This window comes from Lissotriton vulgaris, chromosome 9 (assembly GCF_964263255.1).
Source record: "Lissotriton vulgaris chromosome 9, aLisVul1.2, whole genome shotgun sequence".
NCBI lineage: Eukaryota > Metazoa > Chordata > Amphibia > Caudata > Salamandridae > Lissotriton > Lissotriton vulgaris.
In genome coordinates, this window is record NC_141697.1 from 73,776,501 (window position 1) to 73,797,069 (window position 20,569).

The following is a 20,569-nucleotide window of genomic DNA, read 5'->3' on the forward strand; positions in this document are numbered from 1 at the left end:
GTCTGAACTTGGACGTGTCGCAAGGTCTCTTTCAGCAGTGGGGGGAACCTTGGTTAGATCTATTCGACACCGAAGAGAACGTTCAATGTAATCAGTTCTGCACATTGGCATTTCCAAGGCGGCACTCGCTCGGCAACGCTTTTCGTCTCGAGTGGAGTTGCAGTCTATTGTATGCCTTTCCACCTATAACACAGAGTGCTGAAGAACATTCGGCCCGACCTGGCCCAAGTCATACATGTGGTTCTGGATTGGACATGAAGATACTGGTATCCCGAGCTACTCAACATGGCGATCGATCCCCCGATCCATCTGCCTCTTTGGGAGGATTCTCTGTCATAGCAGCAAGGGACGGTCCTCCACCTGAACCTGTCCAGCCTCCACCTCCATGCGTGGAGATTGAGCGGCCACATTTGACAGCTTTCGATCTTCCTCCTGAAGTCTGTGATGTCGTTCTGGCAGCCAGGCGTCCCTCCACGAAAAGGCTATACGCCTGCAGGTGGAACAAGTTTGTGGCATGGTGCACAGCTAAGTCTGTGGATCCCCTTTCTGCCCCTCTTTCTGAAGTTCTTCTGTTCCTTCTGTCCTTGGCCCAGCAGGGCTCTGCTCTGGGCACTGTCAAAGGTTGTCTTTCTGCCATCTCCGCCATTCTACGGCTTCCTGATCAGCCTTCTCTTTTTGAGTCCCCGGTTGTTAACCGTTTTCTGAAGGGCATTACGCACACATTTTCTCCTGTGCCGTTCATCATGCCTCAATGGGACTTAAACCTTGTCTTGACATTTCTGATGTGCGCTCCCTACGAGTCCCTTCATAACTGTCCTTTGCGTCGTCTTACTCTCAAGACTGCTTTCCTGGTGGCTATCACCTCTGCCAGGAGAGTGATTGAGCTCCAGACTCTTTCTTCCAAACCTCCTTTCCTTTCTGTTCAATCCAGACCAGGTGGTTCTGAGGACCCGTCCTTTCCTGCCAAAGGTTGTCACCCCCTTCCACATTGAGCAGTCCATTACTTTGCCCACCTTCTTTCCGCCTCCTTCGAAAGAGGAAGAGAGACTCCACTGTCTGGACGCAAAACGTGTGCTCTATCTGAAGCTCACACAACCGTTCCGGGTGGATGACCAGCTCTTCGTTGGCTCATGGGTGCCAAAAAGGGTCGAGCCTTGCACAAACGGACCATCTGTCGGTGGGTCGTTCTCTGCATCAAAGCCTGTTACTCGTTGGCTAAGAAGGAGTCTCCTGTGGGGCTGTGTGCCCATTCCACCAGGGCTACAGCAGCAACTACTACATTGGGAAGCGGCGTTCTCTTGCAGGACATTTGTCAGGCAGCTACGTGGGCCTCGCTGCACACGTTTACCAAGCATTACTGCCTTGACAGTCCAGTCCAGAGGGACTGCTTCTTTGGCCGTTCTGTGCTCGGTGACTTTCTGGTGTAATCTTGTTCGCAGACCCACCACTGGTGTTGGTATTGCTGGGGTATCTATTCTAAGGTAAGGAATCTATCACTAACGTGTCTCTTTCAGATGCACAAGTTACTACTTGTGCATCTGAAAGAGGGGGGGAGGGCGGGGGAGAGTTGGGGGGGGGGGGGGGGGGAGGGATCTGCTGGTCTGTCCAAGGTTCTGTGGTTCGGTCGAAGAGCCAGGTCTTGAGGTCTTTCCTGGATTGAGACTGTGACAGTGATTGCCTGGACGTTTTAGTGCACAACAAGAAAATGTAGAGTGGCAGTGCTACATACTTTGTTTCAAACCACTGCAAAGCCCACACGCTATCCACCGATTTTAAGGAGGGACTGCTTTACAGTTGACGCAGAGCATGTGTATCTACAGCCACATATGTCATTGAATGGTTTGTTACTTACCCGGTTTGTGGCATGCAGTGCTGTGGATTCACAATCGCCCACCCTCCTCCCTGGACGATTGTGGCTGTTGCCTTTACGGTTTAGTGCATTTTAATCATACATTCACAAATCAGCATGGACAGCTCTATTTCTTACCTATTCATTACACTCCTTTCTCACCCTCTTGCGGGAAAACAATCTAACAAAGCATTTAGTGGCCATGCGCAGTATCACTGAGAGGGGTCACTCTACCTTGTTAGTCGAAGCAATTCTTTGAAGAAAAACCGCATGTACAACTGAACCCAAAGCTTGATGGCAGGAGTATGCAGAGTATGTAAATCCACAGCACTACATGCCACAAACAGATGATTGCTGGGTAAGTAACATAATCCCTTCTTTTGGGAACATTTAATTATGAGACAGTGAAGGCTGTGTTTATTTTCCCTTGCGTGTTCTCTATGTAATATTGCAAATGATGCAACGTTAAATGTTTATGGGAATTGTGCTGCAGCGCACTTACTTTGGGTTTCTTTCATGGGTGATTTACTTCTCTCCTTTAGTCTTCTGTCTTTATGGTCTGAAGCTCTTAAGCACTGGCTGAGGGCCCAGCTAGGCCTACACTGATTAAACCCTGTTTGTGGCCACCTCAAGTACTGCTGTCTGAGAAGGGCAACAAGCAGCCACAACATCTGACCTGATTCCGTTGCAGTTGGCTTGCAGCAATGCCTGAGCCCTGCCTCTCGCCTGCCTTTCACCTGCCTTTCACCTGCCTTCCCTTCATCCAGCAGCCAGCTGTAAAGTCTCAGGGGTGGGGTGCTACGAAGGCACAAAGGCCACAGCCATCTCCCCATGTTCAGGCCAGTAGACAAAAGCGGGGAGCCTTGCTACGTCACTCTGTGCCATTCCCGGGCAGCTCACTCTTTAGCGTTGATGTGCTAGTAACCCATAGAGTAAAAATCTGCAACCGTTCCATGATCAAGGTTCCGATCTTTGTCCGTCACTCCACCTAGGCTGCTCCTTCTGACAGCATGGCTGTCTTCTACTCCAGGCTCACAGAGGCACTTCTGCAGGAGGAGAAAAATGTACAAGCCACTTCACCGTCATTTGAAAGGGGTGGGCATCAGTTTCTGGGACAGACGTCATGTGATGTATTGAGTGCCATGTGGAGCAAATTGCATCTGCGATTTTGCTTAAACAAGTGATGACCTCCTATTAATACATGCTGTATTGTTATGGCATTATAATACTTAAAGTAATTATTTTGAGTGATGGAACTTTCTTGTGCACTTTTTGTTTTGGTCTTAAGAAACAAAGTATATTTAAGTAATACCTTCTGCCAGATAAAGACGCAGGCTTCTCTATCACCTTCATGACAATGACTGCCATTGGTTAGCGTTGAGCCCTCATTGGAATACAGGAATTCGGAAGGGAGTAGGAACATATCAGGGTGCGAGACTGCCCAAGGGAATATGAAGAGGTCCTGTGGCCAGCATCTTCTGCTTACAAGCTGGCTTGTGGGGAGGCTACCCAGGTAGTATACGTGTTGCTTTGAACAAAGGCAAGTTGACCTGAAAAGATGGGTGGGAACTGAGCAGAGGGAGTAGCTGTCTCCAAGTATTGGGAATCATCCATATTGTAGTTAGCCTTACAAACCGCTCTTGGAAATGTGGTTACTACAATGCAATGCTCAGTCCCCTCCAGGACTGACGACATAATGAAGAGAAGAGGGCAGGATAGATAATGGGAAGGATTGGGCCAGGATTCCCAAAGCATTCCACTGCTGAATGGCAGGCAGTGATCATGACCTTTGTACTAGGGGCAGCACCCCTAGATGAAGCACTGTCTAAAGGAGTCTAGATTAAGATATTTCACACTGTAGTCTCTTAAGGACAGAGCCACACACACACAGAGCCACACACACACACAGAGCCACACACACACACAGCCACACACACAGTGCAGCGGAGGGGGAGAGAGCAATAAAAAGAAAACAAGAAATAATTATGAAGCACGTGAGTGCAGCTAAACATAAATAAAGGCGCGTGCCCATGCTGTGTCGGAGGCGGGAGGGGTCTGAATGCGGAACTGTTATTAAATAAACAAAGGGGTGCAGCCATGCTGTGTCGGAGGTGGGAGGGGTCTGCTTTGGAGGAAATCCCTCAAATAACACTTGAAGCAGATGAGCCCAAAGCGAAAGCAGCAAGGTTATTAAATAAATAAAGGTGCCCGGCCATTCTTTGTCAGAGATCTAATGGATCTGTTTTGGACGCAAGCTAAGAACATTTTCCGAAGCACACGGGCACTGTTCTTAAATAAATAAAGGCCCACAGCCCTGCTGTGTTGGGAGGGGTCAGAATGAGGCGCTGTTATTATATAAATAAAGGTGTCTGGAGATGGGGGAGGTTTGCTTTGTAGGAAATCCCACAAAAAACACTAAGCAGATGCGCCTTAAGTGAAACTGGTGCTGTTCTTAAATAAATAAAGGTGCAAGGCCATGGTGAGGTGGGAGGGGTCTGCTCCAGAGGAAGGGCAACAAAGAGGGGTTGGAACAATGAGCAATAAAACGAGAGGGATCGGGCACAAGAGTTGAAGTTACAGTAACAAAACATTTTGGAAGCGGAGCGGGACAGATTAACACCCGCAGTGCCCTCCCTGTGAAGCAACGCCAGCGCCAAGCGGAAAAGAAAGTGAATTACCTGCTGCACTACCCTGCTCCATTTCTCCTCCATAAATTTAGCAGATGCTGTAGTCCCCGGCCCCAAAGCATCTGCCCAAATCAGGCATCAATTCTAGATGAGGGGGTGTGCGCAGGGAGCGCTCGAGAGCCGGCGGGACGAGAGGGTGGAGGGCCGCTGTCCCACGAGCTCCCAGTATCTGCTTGCTTCTCTGCCTGCCTGGCTCCAAGCCGAGGTCTCCGCTGGTGAGAGCGGAGCGTACCTGACAGCAGGCAGCAAGTATCCCGGTGAGCGGGGCTGACTTTTACAGCACTTGGTGGCATTAACCTGTGTGTAGAGCATGGGTGACTCCAAGGATCGGGGCAAGACGCCATGAGCGTGCACATAGGCTGTCCAGGCACTCTCGCTCTCGAAAGTGAAAGCGTGGGGAGCGAGAGAAGACTCGCGCGTTCACAGCGCGTGTCTCCTTAAGCACGCGGGCACAGCCATTGACTCCCATGTGTTTGGCAAGCTTGTGCACCTCTCCTGTCCCACTTCGCTAAGCACCCGGCGACTATAAGTCTTGCTAAGCGACAGCGCATGCACTGCATCGGTAGGCGAGACCTAAAAAAGACCTCTCCCCACCTTTGCAACACAGGTTTGAAGAAATGGTGGAAGGAAGAGGGGACTAGACATTGGGTATTTTCTGTTGAGAAGGCTCCCATCTCACCTACTGAGAATTATATTCAGAGGAGCTACTTTCTATTCAGCGATACAATAAAATGAGTCCTATGAAAATAACAATGTCTAATTGTGTGAATGACATACTTGCTCTAAAACCCACTCTTGTTTTTTTATCTCAACCCTCCACACTCGAGATCACCACACACGTAGCATCATTAACAATGAAGAGGAATGATGCTTTTATCAAAGTAAAAGTAAGATTGCATGGCCATAAAAGAAACCTAGTCAAAAAAAAGAACATATTATAGAATATTTTATGACCATTTTAATCCCACACTTTAGCATGTATAAGCAGCAACATGCTAATTGACCGGGTCAGGGGGCTGGGGAGAGATTCCCACCAAACACCTGCTCTAGCAGTTTGCTTTAATAGCAGTTCTTTGCCAGTTCTGACAATCACTCCCACATTCCCAGTGAGAGACTAATGGTTTGCTAAAAATAAAATGGAGATTAGCATTTAGTGAACTGCCGGTAACACTGCAGCAATGCAGAGTAAATTAATGGGCTTCTGAATTCACAAACCTACTTTTGCAGACTGTTGCAAAAATTCAAAACCATGTAAAACAATTCACATTGTTAATTCTAATTTGCAACAAATAAAACATTGAGAGATCTTAGATTTTAAAATTGTTCTTCGTAAATCTTAATATCAAAAATAACGACAAGACACACAGAGTATTATGCCATATAGTTATGTCACTGAAAGAATGGCTATATCTAGCAAATATTTAGCGGTTTTAAAACCATAACGCTAAAAGAAGATGGAAAGTGTTTGATAGCATTGGTCTAAAGGGTGAAACAAATATATCGGCACAAAGGTGGCAAGGAACTGGTAGCCATTTCTAAACTCCACTTCTGTGCCTTCTGTGTTCAGTATGCTCTAAACCCCTTGACTTCTAGGTGTTCCTCCCCTCTCCCCTCACCCTGGTGCAGACCCTTTTTAGGTCGATCATGCTCTCTCATTTTGCAAGAGCCTTGTCCTTAGTAATGGGTTTGGAGCCACCCATTGCTTACCGTTTGTTGGCGTCACTGTCGCTCTTCGCTGCCTTCTCATCGGGCAGCGCTTGCCATGCAGCACTTCTCTCTATGGCGTACGGACCAAGTGCAGATGAATTACATTTAAATAGTGTCCTTCCACTGGCCACCTACTGCTCCTGCTCTGAAATACTAATTCTCCCTTTTCTTTTGTTGTCATGAGCCCAGCTGTCCACCATAGCGTCTGAGCGCCCCCGTCCAACAACATAGTGAGCAGTGGCTGTCCACTCTAAATATTAACTGCACTGTGCTTAAGGTGTGCGAGACAAGAAGCTGGAGTTGTATATAGAAGGGACCACTAGAATAGCCCTTTTTACACAGAGCCTAGAGTCAGCACTGGAGTGAGCTGGGAGCTTTCTCTCTTCAGCATACAGAACGTGAGAGTTGACACTAGTAGGAGTTTGCTTGAATGGTTAGCAAAAGAGTAGATCTTCCTGGTAACCCAAGGGCACGTAAACATCTGAAAATTCAATGCAAGACGGTCTCGGATTGGCTAATCCAAAACGTAATTCCAATTGGCTCTATTTGTGTTTGTTTTTTTTTATACATAGAAGGGAAAGCAACGGTGCTGCATTAACGGTCCTTCTCCAGTAAAGCCTTGATCTGATTAGGTATTTTGTACCGCAGGCTGACTGTTGTATTAACACAGCACCTTTTGAAAGGATGTTGATAACTAAACTCTGTTATAGCAAAGAATATTAATCATTTTATTTTTATTTTACAAAGCGCAAACTTGGCCCAGGAGCAATGAAGCTGGTGTTCCCTCCCTCTTCCCCTGCACTTCAATCATTTTGCTTTACAAAAACAAATCAATAGGACATTAACAGCTCTGACCATGTCATAGCGTTTTTTTTTAACAGTCCTGCTTACCACCCCCACCCTCCCGTCAACGACCCAAAGCCTCCCTCCCCTTCACAATCCCCGCTCAGCTGACAGAGCCAATATCTCACCTGTAGGTGAGACCTATTGGTGTTACCAGTGCATGTTTGGTATTTGGTTGAGGACTTCCTTAAGCCATCATAACTTTTTTCAATAAAGACATCCTTGCCAAATTTGCATTTTTTTTGCCCACTTTTTCATTAGTGGTGTCTACATCCAGAGATGGCGGTGGGGGTCTTAAACAGCGTTGAGAACTCCAACTAGATGTTTTGCCACATTCGAACGTTCAGTGTCGAACGTTTTGCACATTGATTTTTACAAGAACACACGCTAGAAGATGCATTCTGCCTGAAATGGAGCATGTGACTCATGTCCACCTTCCCATCCTTACCTCTCCTGCCACTTGTTCTGAAAATGATCCAGAACTACCGGGCCCAAATCATCCTAGTGGCTCTGGATTGTACCAGTAGTGTGGTAACCGGACATTCTGGGCATAACCATCGGTCCTCCAATCAGCCTGCCACTTAACAAGACCTGCCTTTCTCAGTAAGAGGCATTTGGTCTGGCCCCACTCCACACACCCTTGTCTTTGGAGAGGTCCTACCTTGGTACCTAATCTAGTGTAAGGAATCTGAAGTTAGATGTATCCACCAGAAGAATACGTTACTTATATTTAATAATGATGCAAGTGGTGGTTATTTTATCTCACTGCAGATTTCTCACCTACCTTCTATTCTGTAGAATGGCCTCTCTTAAAAATTAAAAAATGTCCCAGGTTAGTATTTAGCAAACTGTTACCAGCAATATTTTGCGCTCAGAGTGAGTGTACAGAAAGGGGTAAAAGTTAAAAAATTGACATTAGTGTGCAGGGCTGCCTCTTATATGTAGCTCTGCTCTGTCACTTCGGGGACGTTGTGTGAAGCTGCACAACTCCACCTACTAGTGCGCTGGAGCACCTCTATGCAAAAGTTTCCAGGATACTGCCTGACACCTAGGGAGTATTCCAAGGTGAAGAACCTGTGGTTAGATAGAATTTTCACCTGAAAGAGCATCACAGAATGTAAATAACTTGTCTTGCAAACTGTCACCCTTGACTCCTTGTTTGATAAAAACATGTGATTGGATGAGCCGCATGCAAAACTGGATAACCAACTATGGTTGGTATTTCGTGATGTATGGATAAGTGGCTAATGAACAATTCTGTTGGTGATGTGACAAATTAAGAAAGAGATGAAGGGACAAAAGGCCACAAAATAGCTTTAGAGATTCTGGTTTGGGTTTCCAAACCACACACACTCAATTATAGTTTCACCAAGCAGGATTGCCTTAATTAGATATGTCCTGACACTGGTCTTGCATATTTTCTGGCATGGCTCACCTCACGATTACCTATCCCTCTTTGATGCCATGTGTTGCTCTGTATTTCTGATGTGGCTAGAGCTGATAATGAGGGGGTGCCAAGCCAAGAACTTAACCGTAACCCTTCTAGTTGGTAGACTTTGGAAAAGACAGCAATGTCAGGGTCCCCTTGCAGCACACCAAATGTTTTTTCACCATCTTAATTTACTTGGTGAGCGGTTCTCCACAGTGTTTGTGGTAGGCGAGCAGTAACTACTCAGTGTGCGATCCTCCACAAAAAGCCACGTTGCAAAAGCCATGATAGATTATTTAATCTGTTATAGTGCTTGTCTTTTCCTCTTAGACATGTCTTTTTTAATGTACTTCCAAAACAGTTTGTTTTTGTGTAGTCTTACCAGTATTGGAATACCGCTTGAAACATATCTTATATAAGAGATCTTTTCTAGGTGGTGTGCACTAGAGACAGCCTAGCCATCACCCATGATTCCTCCTGGCTTTAAACCAGAGGCAAGCATCATCCAACTGCAGTGGACAGCTCACTTGACACTTCCAACTGTCAGTAACTCAGTCTGCCACCTTCAACATCTACAGGCTTCTGGAACAGAACAGGAATTTCATCAACAAATTATCTGCGCTCACAACCTCATCCATCTGTCACCCACAACGTGATTGTCAGCAATTTCAACCTGTCGGATAATTAAAGCATGGAAAAACCAAACACCGTCCGCAGCTTTGTGAACGCTCCCAAATTAGGACAGCATGTCACCCAACCAACATCCTCCAAAAATCACGTTCTCAACCTTGTCTTCTAGATATTACAAAGCATGCCATGCAAATCTCTCCTGTTTCTGGACTGGGCAACCCACCTTCCAATCCCGGTCACACTGCTTAGCATCCAACAAACACAGTGAGGTTAACCCAAAAGGAGAATAGCAAATCTTCAGATTCTTTAAATACTTCTCGATCAACAACCTAAAGCTCAACGAAACACTCACCCTTCCAACTGCGCTTCTTGACGTTCAAACAAAGATGACGATTTCAACACTTGACTGTAAAATCGTATTTCAGATCCGTGCTTCAAATAAAACATGCAAGTGAAAGCAGACCCCTCTGCAAAATGTTGCTGCAAAGGCCTCGCAGACCGCAAACGCTCCATCCGCAGACAGGAAAGAAAATGGGAGAAAAGCAGACCCCTCTGTGACCCTGTGCTACTGAAATCCTCCTAGCAACAAGCAGACAACTCCTCACAACAACCAAAGCCAAGTACTATACCAACGCGATCAATCAAGCTGCCATCTGATGTGGCATGCACTTCAAGAGTATTGAGCACTGCATCAACACCTTAGACACCCCCAATACCCACAACCCCCACCCAGTTGGCCCATGCTTTGCAAGTCTGATGCCATTAAAGTTTCTTTATTAGAAAAAAACAAGATTCAGGAACGCTGGGGCAACATCACGTCTGCTTCTCTTCTTATACCAACACCACCATTCTGCAATACCATAATGGAAATGCTTCAAACTCCTATCCCTCTTAAACCTCACTGGCATCCTTTGCTTCCTCAAAGTGATCTTCTATGACAATCTTCCCCTTGTCCTTAACCACAGCTGCAGAATTCGTTTTACGGCAGTATTAGTGAAGTGTACATGGAAACAGTTTAACATGATTTTCCTCATACTTGCTGGTATGTTGCTGCAAAAACAGGAAAAAGCATAGCAACATGACACATTTGCCAATTGGGCAGAATGACCAGAAATGGTGCACGCACAAACATTTCCACCAGGCGTTTAATCAGATTTATTAGCCAGTGAGCACATCCTTCCTCACTAAAGATGACTGGTCTTGTGAGATTGAAATAAGGCCCAGGTAATGTGAAGCAGGGCCATCTATGCTTGTAGTCTAGTACTTACAAATTGTGGGAGCTAAAACATGGCCACCACGAGGAAAGTCCATTTTAAAGTTTGATTTGTTGCGAAGCCTTACAGCCCCCTCTCTTCGCACTTCATACCTGAAATGTGAAGGTACTAAAATAGAATTTCTTCTGTTAGTCAAGAACAACATTTCAAACTTTGCGTAGTTCCATGAACCCCAACTTTCAGCCAAGGCCAAGTCACTTGGATTCAACATCTACACACCAAGGATCTGGAACATCATCCGTGTCCTCAGGACTGGGGCAAATGCCCTAATAATTTATGAAATGGATAAAGACACACCTCTCTAGAGGACCCTGCATCCCTATGTATTAGCAGCCCCCTGTCCGTGTTCTTTTACACATGTTGACTTTGTCTTTGACTTTGCACAGTGCTGTGCTGTCATTCCGCTGGGATTACGGCCTACAGTTACTGCACACTTTCTTGCAGCTCGAAAAAGTGTGATGTAAACAGTTCCATACATCCCTGACATCAGATTAATGAGGGAATGACACCTTCAACCCTTCTTTCAGGTCTCCAGTCTAAGCAGTGTCCCAAAGGCCCTACGCATCTTCATTGAGGCGTGTTGTACAGTAGTCCCCGTGTCTCTGTGGGCGAGGGTGACACTTTCTAATGGTATGATTGCATGCATGGTTCCAACCTAGGGGTACTCACAAATATTTTCCCAGGGCTAAAATGTTTGGTCAGTAATGTGACCTAGGGCTGCATTGATGCCAGTGGGTGGCGGTCGAGCAGTGGGCTAGGGCTGGATTAGCGGTAAGGTGGGTGGAGGGGAATAGAAGCATATACATCTTGTGGCTGAATTGCACAATGTGTAACACTAAAACCTGAGATTCATCCCGGCTTCTGCACTTTAGCAAATTGTGTGATCCTAGGCAATTGTTGTATTTCAATTTCTCTCCTTTGAGGATCTTGAAATGCATGCCTTAAGGATGTGCACTGTACACAACCTTCTTCTGTGTATGATTTAACAAACTATAATGTTGTTCATGTATAACAGGAACCCAGGCCACACAATGAATGCACATAACAACTGACTTGCCCCTTTTTAGGTCACTATTGACATTGTTGTCAGGGTTGGTGAAATAATGAATGTTTGAAAACTATCACTTTTAAATTAATTCTTCTCAGTGCACTTATATAATATGTACGAAGATGAAAAGGTCCCGCATGTTGATTAAATATACTTTTTTGAATTTTAAAGAGACTTTATCATATTCTTACGATTATTAACAAGATGTCTTTAATAATGAAGGTTGTTTCTAAAGTTAAGCGGTGCAGGACTCCATAGTTTCTTTCTTTCACACCAATGTAATAATTAAATACCATATTTTATTGTTGAGGCGGAGTGGGATAAACCGCAGTCCAGTGCTGCTGTTGACCAGCCGCATGCGGCCCCCGGGCCGTACTTTGAGTATCAATGTTCTAACCGGACGTTGATCCTGGACTGCACGAGCGTGCACTCCCGGGTGTTCCATTCTTAGAGGTATCCCTTCCTGCAGGTTTCGGTGTGCTGCTTGAGGTCTGCACTAGTCGCAGGGCTCTGCGCGGGTCTCGTTCACCCCTGCCTCTGAAGACGCATCTCCAGGGGCCCCCGGATCACCGCGCGCGGCAGCGGCCGCCTGGCAGTGCCAGGAGCAGTGATTTGTGGACAGTACGGCTCTGTCACCGCGCTGCTGGCTCAGCAGCCTGCCCCTTGGCAGGAGTGAGAGGCCACGTCTCGCGCAATCTGTTGACAAGGAAGGCTGCTGTGCTGGCGCCTTGAGCACGCGCCTTCGCTGCAGGAGGTCGGTGGACTGCAGCTCGTGCACCCTCTGCTCGCGCGCCGCCGGCAGCTTTCCATCTGTGCGGGTCCAGTGGCAGCCTCCACGCCAGCGCTGTGATTGGAAGATATTTTAGGAAGCCTGCAATGGTGGCAGCTGCAGCGGGATTTAAAAATGCTATCTTAATACTTTGGCACTGGTGTCTCCTTTTAAATGTACCCTCGCGTGCGATTGTCGTTTGGGATATGACGACTAATCCCCAAATTCCAGGAGAAATATTCCTGGATACCCTTTGAAGTCATGCATGTCTGCAAGTATAATCTAAAAAAACCCGTTTCGCACAGTCCGGTGTGTACGATTCAATCCATTTTAACGTGCTATAAGTGATGTCTTTTATCTAAACGCATCAGGGCTTCTATAAACGGCGTCATTTGATAGATTATGTATGTACTGTTGTTATTAAACTATGAGGGATAACAGGTGTACACAAACGGATGCTAAAACTAGCGGAAGGCCCAAAATCCGCAGCAGTCTAAAGATTGGCACAAAACATTTACTCTTTCTAAAGTCACTCCTCACCTGCATGTAATTTCACTGGAGCCTTTTAACTGACCTTGTTCCCTCCTTCTCGTCTTTTTTGTCTCTTCTCCCTGACCTGCATTTTTAGCACAGTTCTTCTCCCCCGCTCGGTTTCTTTGCCTCAAACTGTTTTTACTTAACCAACTTCTTGGTTACATATATTTGGCGACTCAGTTTTCCAGTCTCTTCAGGAACTGATAACATACTTATTCCTCTTACCCCATTTAATGCCCTGAATTGGTTTTATCAATGATATTCTATTGTTTTATCTAATGATCATCTAGTAATGCTTCTCTTTCCTTATTTCTAAATTTTAATTCTACCTGTGTATTGAGTTCTGGCATCTCTTGAGAACACATCTGCGCTCTGTAAATTAAATGCTCATACAGGACTAAATTCCACATTGGTTGTTAACACTACCCATTAAATCCTCCGCATATTTGACTTGATACCTTTGTTTTTGTATTATAAGCCTTTTTGGGCATTATATCTTTGTGATCAATATCTTTTTTTTTTTCTTCTCCCCCCAGGTCCAGCAATACATTGAACAACATGTGTACAGGTGATGCCAGGCCTTTCCTCGCACTTTGGAACGTGGCGCTTCAGCAACCATGAAGAAGTTAAAGAGACTTCTGGGCAGTACCAATTTACAAACCTAGCGTGCACAGACAGGAGTGCAACATTTTAATCTATGCTAGATGAACACTTCTGAGTTCCCATGCTACCATTTTGTTTGCTGGAGGCTTTTCTCCAAAAGGGGATTGGGCATTCGGGAAGCCAAAATGACTCCGTTTTCTGCTGGAGCACACTAGCACGAAGCACGTTTTCACATCATGACCAGCCTAAAGCGGTCCCAGACTGATAGAGCAGTTGCTAGTGTGGCACAGGCTGTTGGTGCAGATGTATCTTCCAAAGCCCGCTCCGATGATTTTTATATGAGGCGTTTCAGGTCACAGAATGGCACTTTAGGATCTTCAGCAATGTCTCCTGTTGGGCCGCCACGTAGTGAAAGTTCCCACCATATTTCTGCCACCCCCGGTGTTCCTAAAATGGGCGTTCGGGCCAGGATTGCTGACTGGCCACCTCGAAAGGATAATCTGAAAGAAATGAGCAGGAATAGTCAGGATCTTGAAACCGTAAGTTGTGTCGATACGATGTCTGTTAAAAGCAGTCCAGTGAGTCAGGTGAGTTCTACAAGCTTAAACTCCAATGACTCTGCCATGCTGAAAAGCATTCAGAATACTCTCAAAAGCAAGACGAGGCAGGCAGAAAGCTTGGATTCCAGATTTCTTACTCCGGATGGTTACCCCAGCTCCCCAAGAAAAGGCATGCGAAGGATAAGGCAGCGCAGTAACAGCGATATTACTATAAGTGAGCTTGACTTGGACCACTTTGAGGAGTGTCTTTCTCCGAGTTATAAACTGGGCCAGTCTCTGCATAGGGAATATGGCAGTACTTCCTCCATTGACAAGCAGGGGACATCAGGAGATAGTTTCTTTGATTTGCTAAAGGGATATAAACATGACAAATCTGATCAAAGAAGCCCGGCTCCTGCAAGACTCAGTGAACTTCTGCTTGGCAGTGGGAGCAGGGGTTCCGGCTTGTCTTTGGATGTCATAGATGGAGCGATTAGTGGCAGAGACAATCATAGGGCCTTCAAGGACCGAGATAAGCCACTAAAAAGACGTTCAAAATCTGAGACTGGAGACTCTTCCATATTTCGTAAGCTACGGAGTGTCAAGACTGAAGGGGACGCTGGAAAGTCGTCTGACCTTGAGGACAACAGATCGGAGGACAGTCTCAGACCGTGGACTTGCCCAAAGTGCTTTGCCCATTATGATGTACAAAGTGCGTTGTTTGATTTGAACGAAGCTATAATCAACAGGAATAATGTGGTGAAAAGGAGAAACACCACAACAGGAGCGTCGGCTGCCGCTGTAGCAGCCTTAGTTTCTGGACCTTTATCTCATTCAGCAAGTTTCAATTCTCCGATGGGCAGCACTGAGGACTTGAATTCAAAAGAAAACCTTAACATGGACCAAGGGGATGACAAAAGCAATGAACTTGTGATGAGCTGTCCCTATTTCAGGAATGAAGTTGGTGGAGAAGGGGACAAGAAGCTCAGTTTGTCCAAATCCAATTCTGGATCATTCAGTGGATGCGAAAGTGCCTCTTTTGAGTCTGCTCTTAGTTTACATTGTGCAAATGCAGGATTGGCAGTACTTGAAGTGCCCAAGGAAAACTTGGTTCTACACATAGACCGAGCAAAAAGATACATTGTGGAACATGTAGACCTAGGAGCATATTACTATCGGAAATACTTTTATCAGAAAGGTAAATGTTAAATTCCGGCTGCCCGCCATTTTCTGAATTTGACATTTTGATTCAAATTTTGTAAACCATGTGTGCGCTGGATAAGGGGCTTGTACTTTATTGCAGTGTTGATCCCTTGGTTTGTTGCAGTGAACCAGCAAACAAAGAAACGCAATAAATTAGTTAAAAACTTGTTAGGTTACCTATCAAACATCTTGAAGATAATTTGAAGGATGTGACACTTTTAAGATAGTTTTTTTGCAGGATAATTTGAGTGACCTTTCTTTTCCAGTGTCCCTGAATGTTTTGCCCTAAGAAAAGAATTTGCACAGCCTGCGCCTGGGGTCCATAGTGGGCAGATTTTTTCTGTAGGATCAAGGATAGGAATATAGGACTCTACTTAAAATGTATAGTTGCCGGATCTGACGAAATGTGTACTGCATGTATATCTGCCCCTTTTATAGAATTGGTCAGTGATCGACCCCTAACAGCGATCCGAAGGTTTGCGATGGTGAAATATGTAGTCTTGGTATATTGCTATTTTCCTTATTGTGTTTTTGGTTGGTGCTCTGAGGAGCATGCCACCTGTAAGCTTCCAAGTTTGATTTCAGGACTCTTAATTGATATCCTCGAATCCGGCAGCAATGATGTTGTGATTGGTACATTTGCTACGCCTGATTTGTCATTGACACTTGCACTGTAATTTTCCTACTTGCAAGGCAGAAAGGCATTATTTGGAGAATGCAGGTATACCACCAGACAACGGTTCTTTGTAAATACCATTCCTACAAATTGTTTGTTGGTGCTAGGGAAAGGGATACTCTAAAAAGTGAAGATATAAGGCGACAAGTCCTCGTTTTATCTTTGATGGAGAATTTACATCTTCTGCCCAGGCCAGTTTATTTGGTTACTATAATAATTGACATTTTATATTTATAAATGAACAAAAGGGGTGCCACTGATGTGTCCAGTGGTGTAATTGGGGTTATCAATCATATCAGACAGAGTACTTCAAGCGTAGGACAGGGTCTTTTCTAAGAGGTTGTCCCAGTTGTTTAAATTCCCAAAATTCTTTATTTCGGCCATTAGAGACCATAAAAGATTCTTTAAAACATTTAAAACACATCATACACACAATAAAAACATGTCCGGGTGCATTTCACACGTAGTTCAATTCCCTGTGGGGTCTGAGCATGAAGAGGCGATTAACTCTATTTCATTACAGTTCATAACACTTTTTACAGAAAATCAATCTTTTAGTATTTTTCCTCTTATCTGCCACATAGCCATTAAAAACTTGACAACTGCAAAAACTATATGGGGCAGGGTACTTGTCTTCAGAATTCTGTATGAGTGTAAATAGTTTCTTATGCTCAAATTCCTACACAATGGCACGAGCCAGTATTTCCTCGATCTAGTGTAGGCAGGGCAAAAAAACAACACGTGTGTTTCTTCCTCGTTATTCTTATTGCACTCCGGGCAGATTTTATCGTCCCGCACTGTCCATTTGCAAGTGAAAGTTTTAAGGGGCAGGGTGCCTAGCCTCCATTGTATGAACAGTTTCCTTGCCGAAATAGGAAATATAATGTCCATAAAACCTTCAAAATAATAAGAATTTTTGAAGTCCAGAAATTGTTCAGTTAGGGTGCCGAATTTGGATGCACACACAAGAGAGACTAGACTTTCTCCTTTTATATTTCAACGAGCCTTTTGCGTGGCACCCTTTGGCAACCTCTTTCAGGAACCTCCCATAACTCAGGAAGTCCCAAGCGATAGAATTCCCTTTTGACGTAGGCCAACCACGGGATTCTGCCACGCTGGTTGAGATTCATAACGTGCTTAAGGTCTTCCCTATAGTGGGCAGGTTCACCAGTGGACCAGAGCCTGTGCCAAAACCTTAGCGCTTTTAGTTCCAATTCCCCCCTATTGAAGGGAGCCCCAGATCTAATCTTGGAGGTAGCAAGGGTGTACCTTGGGGAAGAACCACAAGGCGTCTGAGGAAGTTATTTACTACCCTGACAAGTTCTGTCCCGGCTTCATGACCCCACAACTCACCGCCATAAGATGCGGCTGCTTTGGCTTGGGTTTTGTACATCTCCACGGCTGGACTAATGAGTTTAAAGGTTGATGTATTCGCGACCTTCAAAATTGCCCCCGACATTTGGGCCAACTTTAAGCGGGATCTAGCTATCTGAGGACCCCATGATAAGTTCTTGTGTAAAGTTACACCCAAATACTGGAACGTTCTGACCCTTTCCAGCCTTGCAGAACCCAGTGTTGGATTGGGCCTAGTTGTAAAGGAGGGGTTGAATATCATGAATTTGGTTTTCTCTGTATTAATCTCCAAACCGTGTAACCTACAGAAATCCCCAAACCCATCTAATATCTGTTGAATCCCCATCGGGGATTTGGAAAGCAGGAGGGTATCATCGGCGAACATGATAGCCGGAACCCTCCTTCCTGCCAACAAGGGTGCCTCGTTGTCCCTGACGTTGTCAAGGTGGAGTTTAACACTGTTAACAAAGAGACAAAACAGGGTCGGCGCAAGAACGCAACCCTGTCTTACCCCTCTGAGACCTGGGAACCTAGAGGACAACGCTCCATCCCTCCCACACCTAACCTGGGCAAAAGTGCCTTAGTGGAGCCTAATTATGGCCTGTAGTAGTTGTGGGGGAACGCCCAACTCCTTTAGAACCTCCCATAATTTCTTACGGGGAACCAAGTCAAATGCGGACCTCAGGTCCACGAACACCATATACAGACTTCCCCCCTCAATCCTCACTGTTTTCCAGTAGAGAAGGACGAGGCGGAAAATCTGGCCCATGGTGGACGTGTTTTTCCTGAAGCCCGCGTGGAGGGGTCTAAGAATCGCATTATCCTCCATCCAGTCGAGGAGATGGTCCAGGAGAAGGCGGGAAAAGAGTTTTTGAGGTACATCTATAAGGCTGATCGGCCTGTAGTTGGCTGGGAGCAGAGGAGAGCCCTTTTTAGGGCGAGCTGACGTAGCTTGCAATGCGAAGCATTGCAAGCTGTCAGCGAAGACAACTAATGTTGCCCGTATTTGGGAGAGTGGACACGAGAGGGGCACGAGCGCAGACGCGGATTTCACCTCGTGGGCGCGCACATAGCCTTGCCCCTCTCGTGTCTCATTCCCTTGCGCAAGCACACTCCACAGTCACGCATGCGCACATACCCAGCCACACACACTGCATACACACACTGCATACACACACTGCATACACACACGCAGACCCACGCGCACACACACAGACACATTCGAACAAACACACACGCGTACACCCCCTTCCCCTCCCACTCACCGGGCTCTTTCGGCGTGTTCCGTGTCTCCTCTGCAGCGCTGGTCGGAGTCGGCCGGCTTCACTGCTTCCTCGGCGGCGGCGGGCGGAACTTCCTGCTGGATTGCAGGCCCCGCCCACGTCTCGGCCAAAAGTGCCTGACTTACGGTTTTCACGGAGCAGGGCTGCGGAGGTGATTTCTTTTGGGGGCAACAGCGGTAGGCACCCTCGAATTCGCAATGCAATATTAGTATTGGCAAAAATGTGTAACGAGTCGCCACAATAATAGTATTTATTTAAAACGTAACCTACCTGCATCTCAGAAGGGTTGTGCTCTTTTCCCTTTGCCTGTCTGTGCACGGTCAAGAAGTCTCTTTTGATCTATCTCACTGGCAGGAAGGAGCCTGGGCTCAAGGGCCGGATTGTGATTGCGTAACATGAAGTTGATAAACAACAAGCAAGTGTCTGGGGGGGGGGGGTGAGGGCTCGCCTCATGGTTTGGACCCTATGCAACACACACTCCACACAATACCACTCAGTGCCACAATTATATGCTACATAATTACACTGCACTCAATGCAACATACACTCCAAACAATACCACTCAGTGCCACATAATTGCACGCCACACAATTACACTCTACTGAATACATCATACACTCCACATAATTACACGCCACATAATTACACTGCACTCAACGCAACATACACTCCAAATACCACTGTGTCACATAATTACACGCCACATAATTATACTCTACTGAATGCAACACACTCCACACAATACCACTCAGTGCCACATAATTATGCTTCATAACTACATTGCACTCAACGCAACATACACTCCAAATACCACTCAGTGCCACATAATTACACTGCACTCAATGCAACATACACTCCAAATACCACTCAGTGCCACATAATTACATGCCACATAGTTACATTGCACTCAATGCAAAATACACTCCAAACACCACTCAGTGCCACATAATTACACGCCACATAATTACTCTACTGATTAGACTGCGCTCCATGCAACATACACTCCAAATACCACTCAGTGCCACATAATTACACGCCACATAATTACACTCTACTGATTAGACTGCGCTCAATGCAACATACAATGCACTCCAAATACCACTCAGAGCCACATAATTACACGCCACATAATTACACTCTACTGATTAGACTGCGCTCAATGCAACATACACTCCAAATACCACTCAGTGCCACATAATTACACGCCACATAATTACACTCTACTGATTAGACTGCGCTCAATGCAACATACACTCCAAATACAGTTCAGTGCCACATAATTACACACCACATAATTACACTGCACTCAATGCAACATACACTCCAAATACAACTCAGTGCCACATAATTACACGCCACATAATTACACTGCACTCAATGCAACATGCACTCCAAATACCACTCAGTGCCACATAATTACACGCCACATAATTACACTGCACTCAACATCTAAGTCACGTAAATACAACACATATTGCATTACAAATGCTATAGGTGTCACATTTGCGAAAGTCAAAACTATTGGCATTGTAAATGACAAAGCTATTAATTTTGGTATTTTCAAAACCAACAGATAAATATAAAATTTGTCATTTACAATACCAACAGCTCAAACTTTCCTAATGCGAGACCTATTGCATTGCAAATGCTTGTTGAAGATTGGTACTATCTCTGTCCCCAGCCAAGTACAGGGGATCTCCATGCCTCCCAGGATGGAATTAAAAAGGATTAGGAGGTACGGGCCCCAAATCTCTGGATGATATCTAAACAAATCGCCGGGCAGTCTGTCAAGTCCTGGCGGCCTTCCCCAACGCCAGTCTCTATGGGGTTTACTACCTCACCCAATGTAAATTCTAATTACCTGCGGGATCAGATGTAATATCAAGGGCCACCTCATTAGCAAATTCGGAGGTGTCTTGATACAATTTGCTAAAATGGGATTCCCATACCGAGGCAACAATATTTGGCTCCACTGCTGTTTTTGGTTCGCCTGTACCGGTGTTAACCAGAGACCAGAATTTTCAAGAATTCCTCGTTTCTAGTGCTAGGGATAGGTCCTGTCATCTGTTCCAGTCCCATTCTGACTTTGCTTGTGCCATGGCTTGCCTATATTTACGTCGGAGGTCAGCTACCTTGTCCTTA

At 45.6% G+C, this 20,569-nt stretch overlaps 1 protein-coding gene across 4 annotated transcripts in view; it reads left to right on the plus strand.

Moving 5' to 3' along the window:
- Positions 1-20,569, plus strand: part of SIPA1L1 (signal induced proliferation associated 1 like 1) — an 847,070-nt gene that overhangs the window by 336,434 nt on the left and 490,067 nt on the right. For all 4 annotated transcript variants that reach the window (XM_086937055.1, XM_086937054.1, XM_086937056.1 and 1 more), the window contains exon 4: positions 13,307-15,110. In XM_086937055.1, the coding sequence (XP_086793181.1) occupies positions 13,610-15,110 (1,501 nt within the window). In that variant the 5' untranslated portion in view covers positions 13,307-13,609. The remainder of the gene's footprint in view (positions 1-13,306; positions 15,111-20,569) is intronic.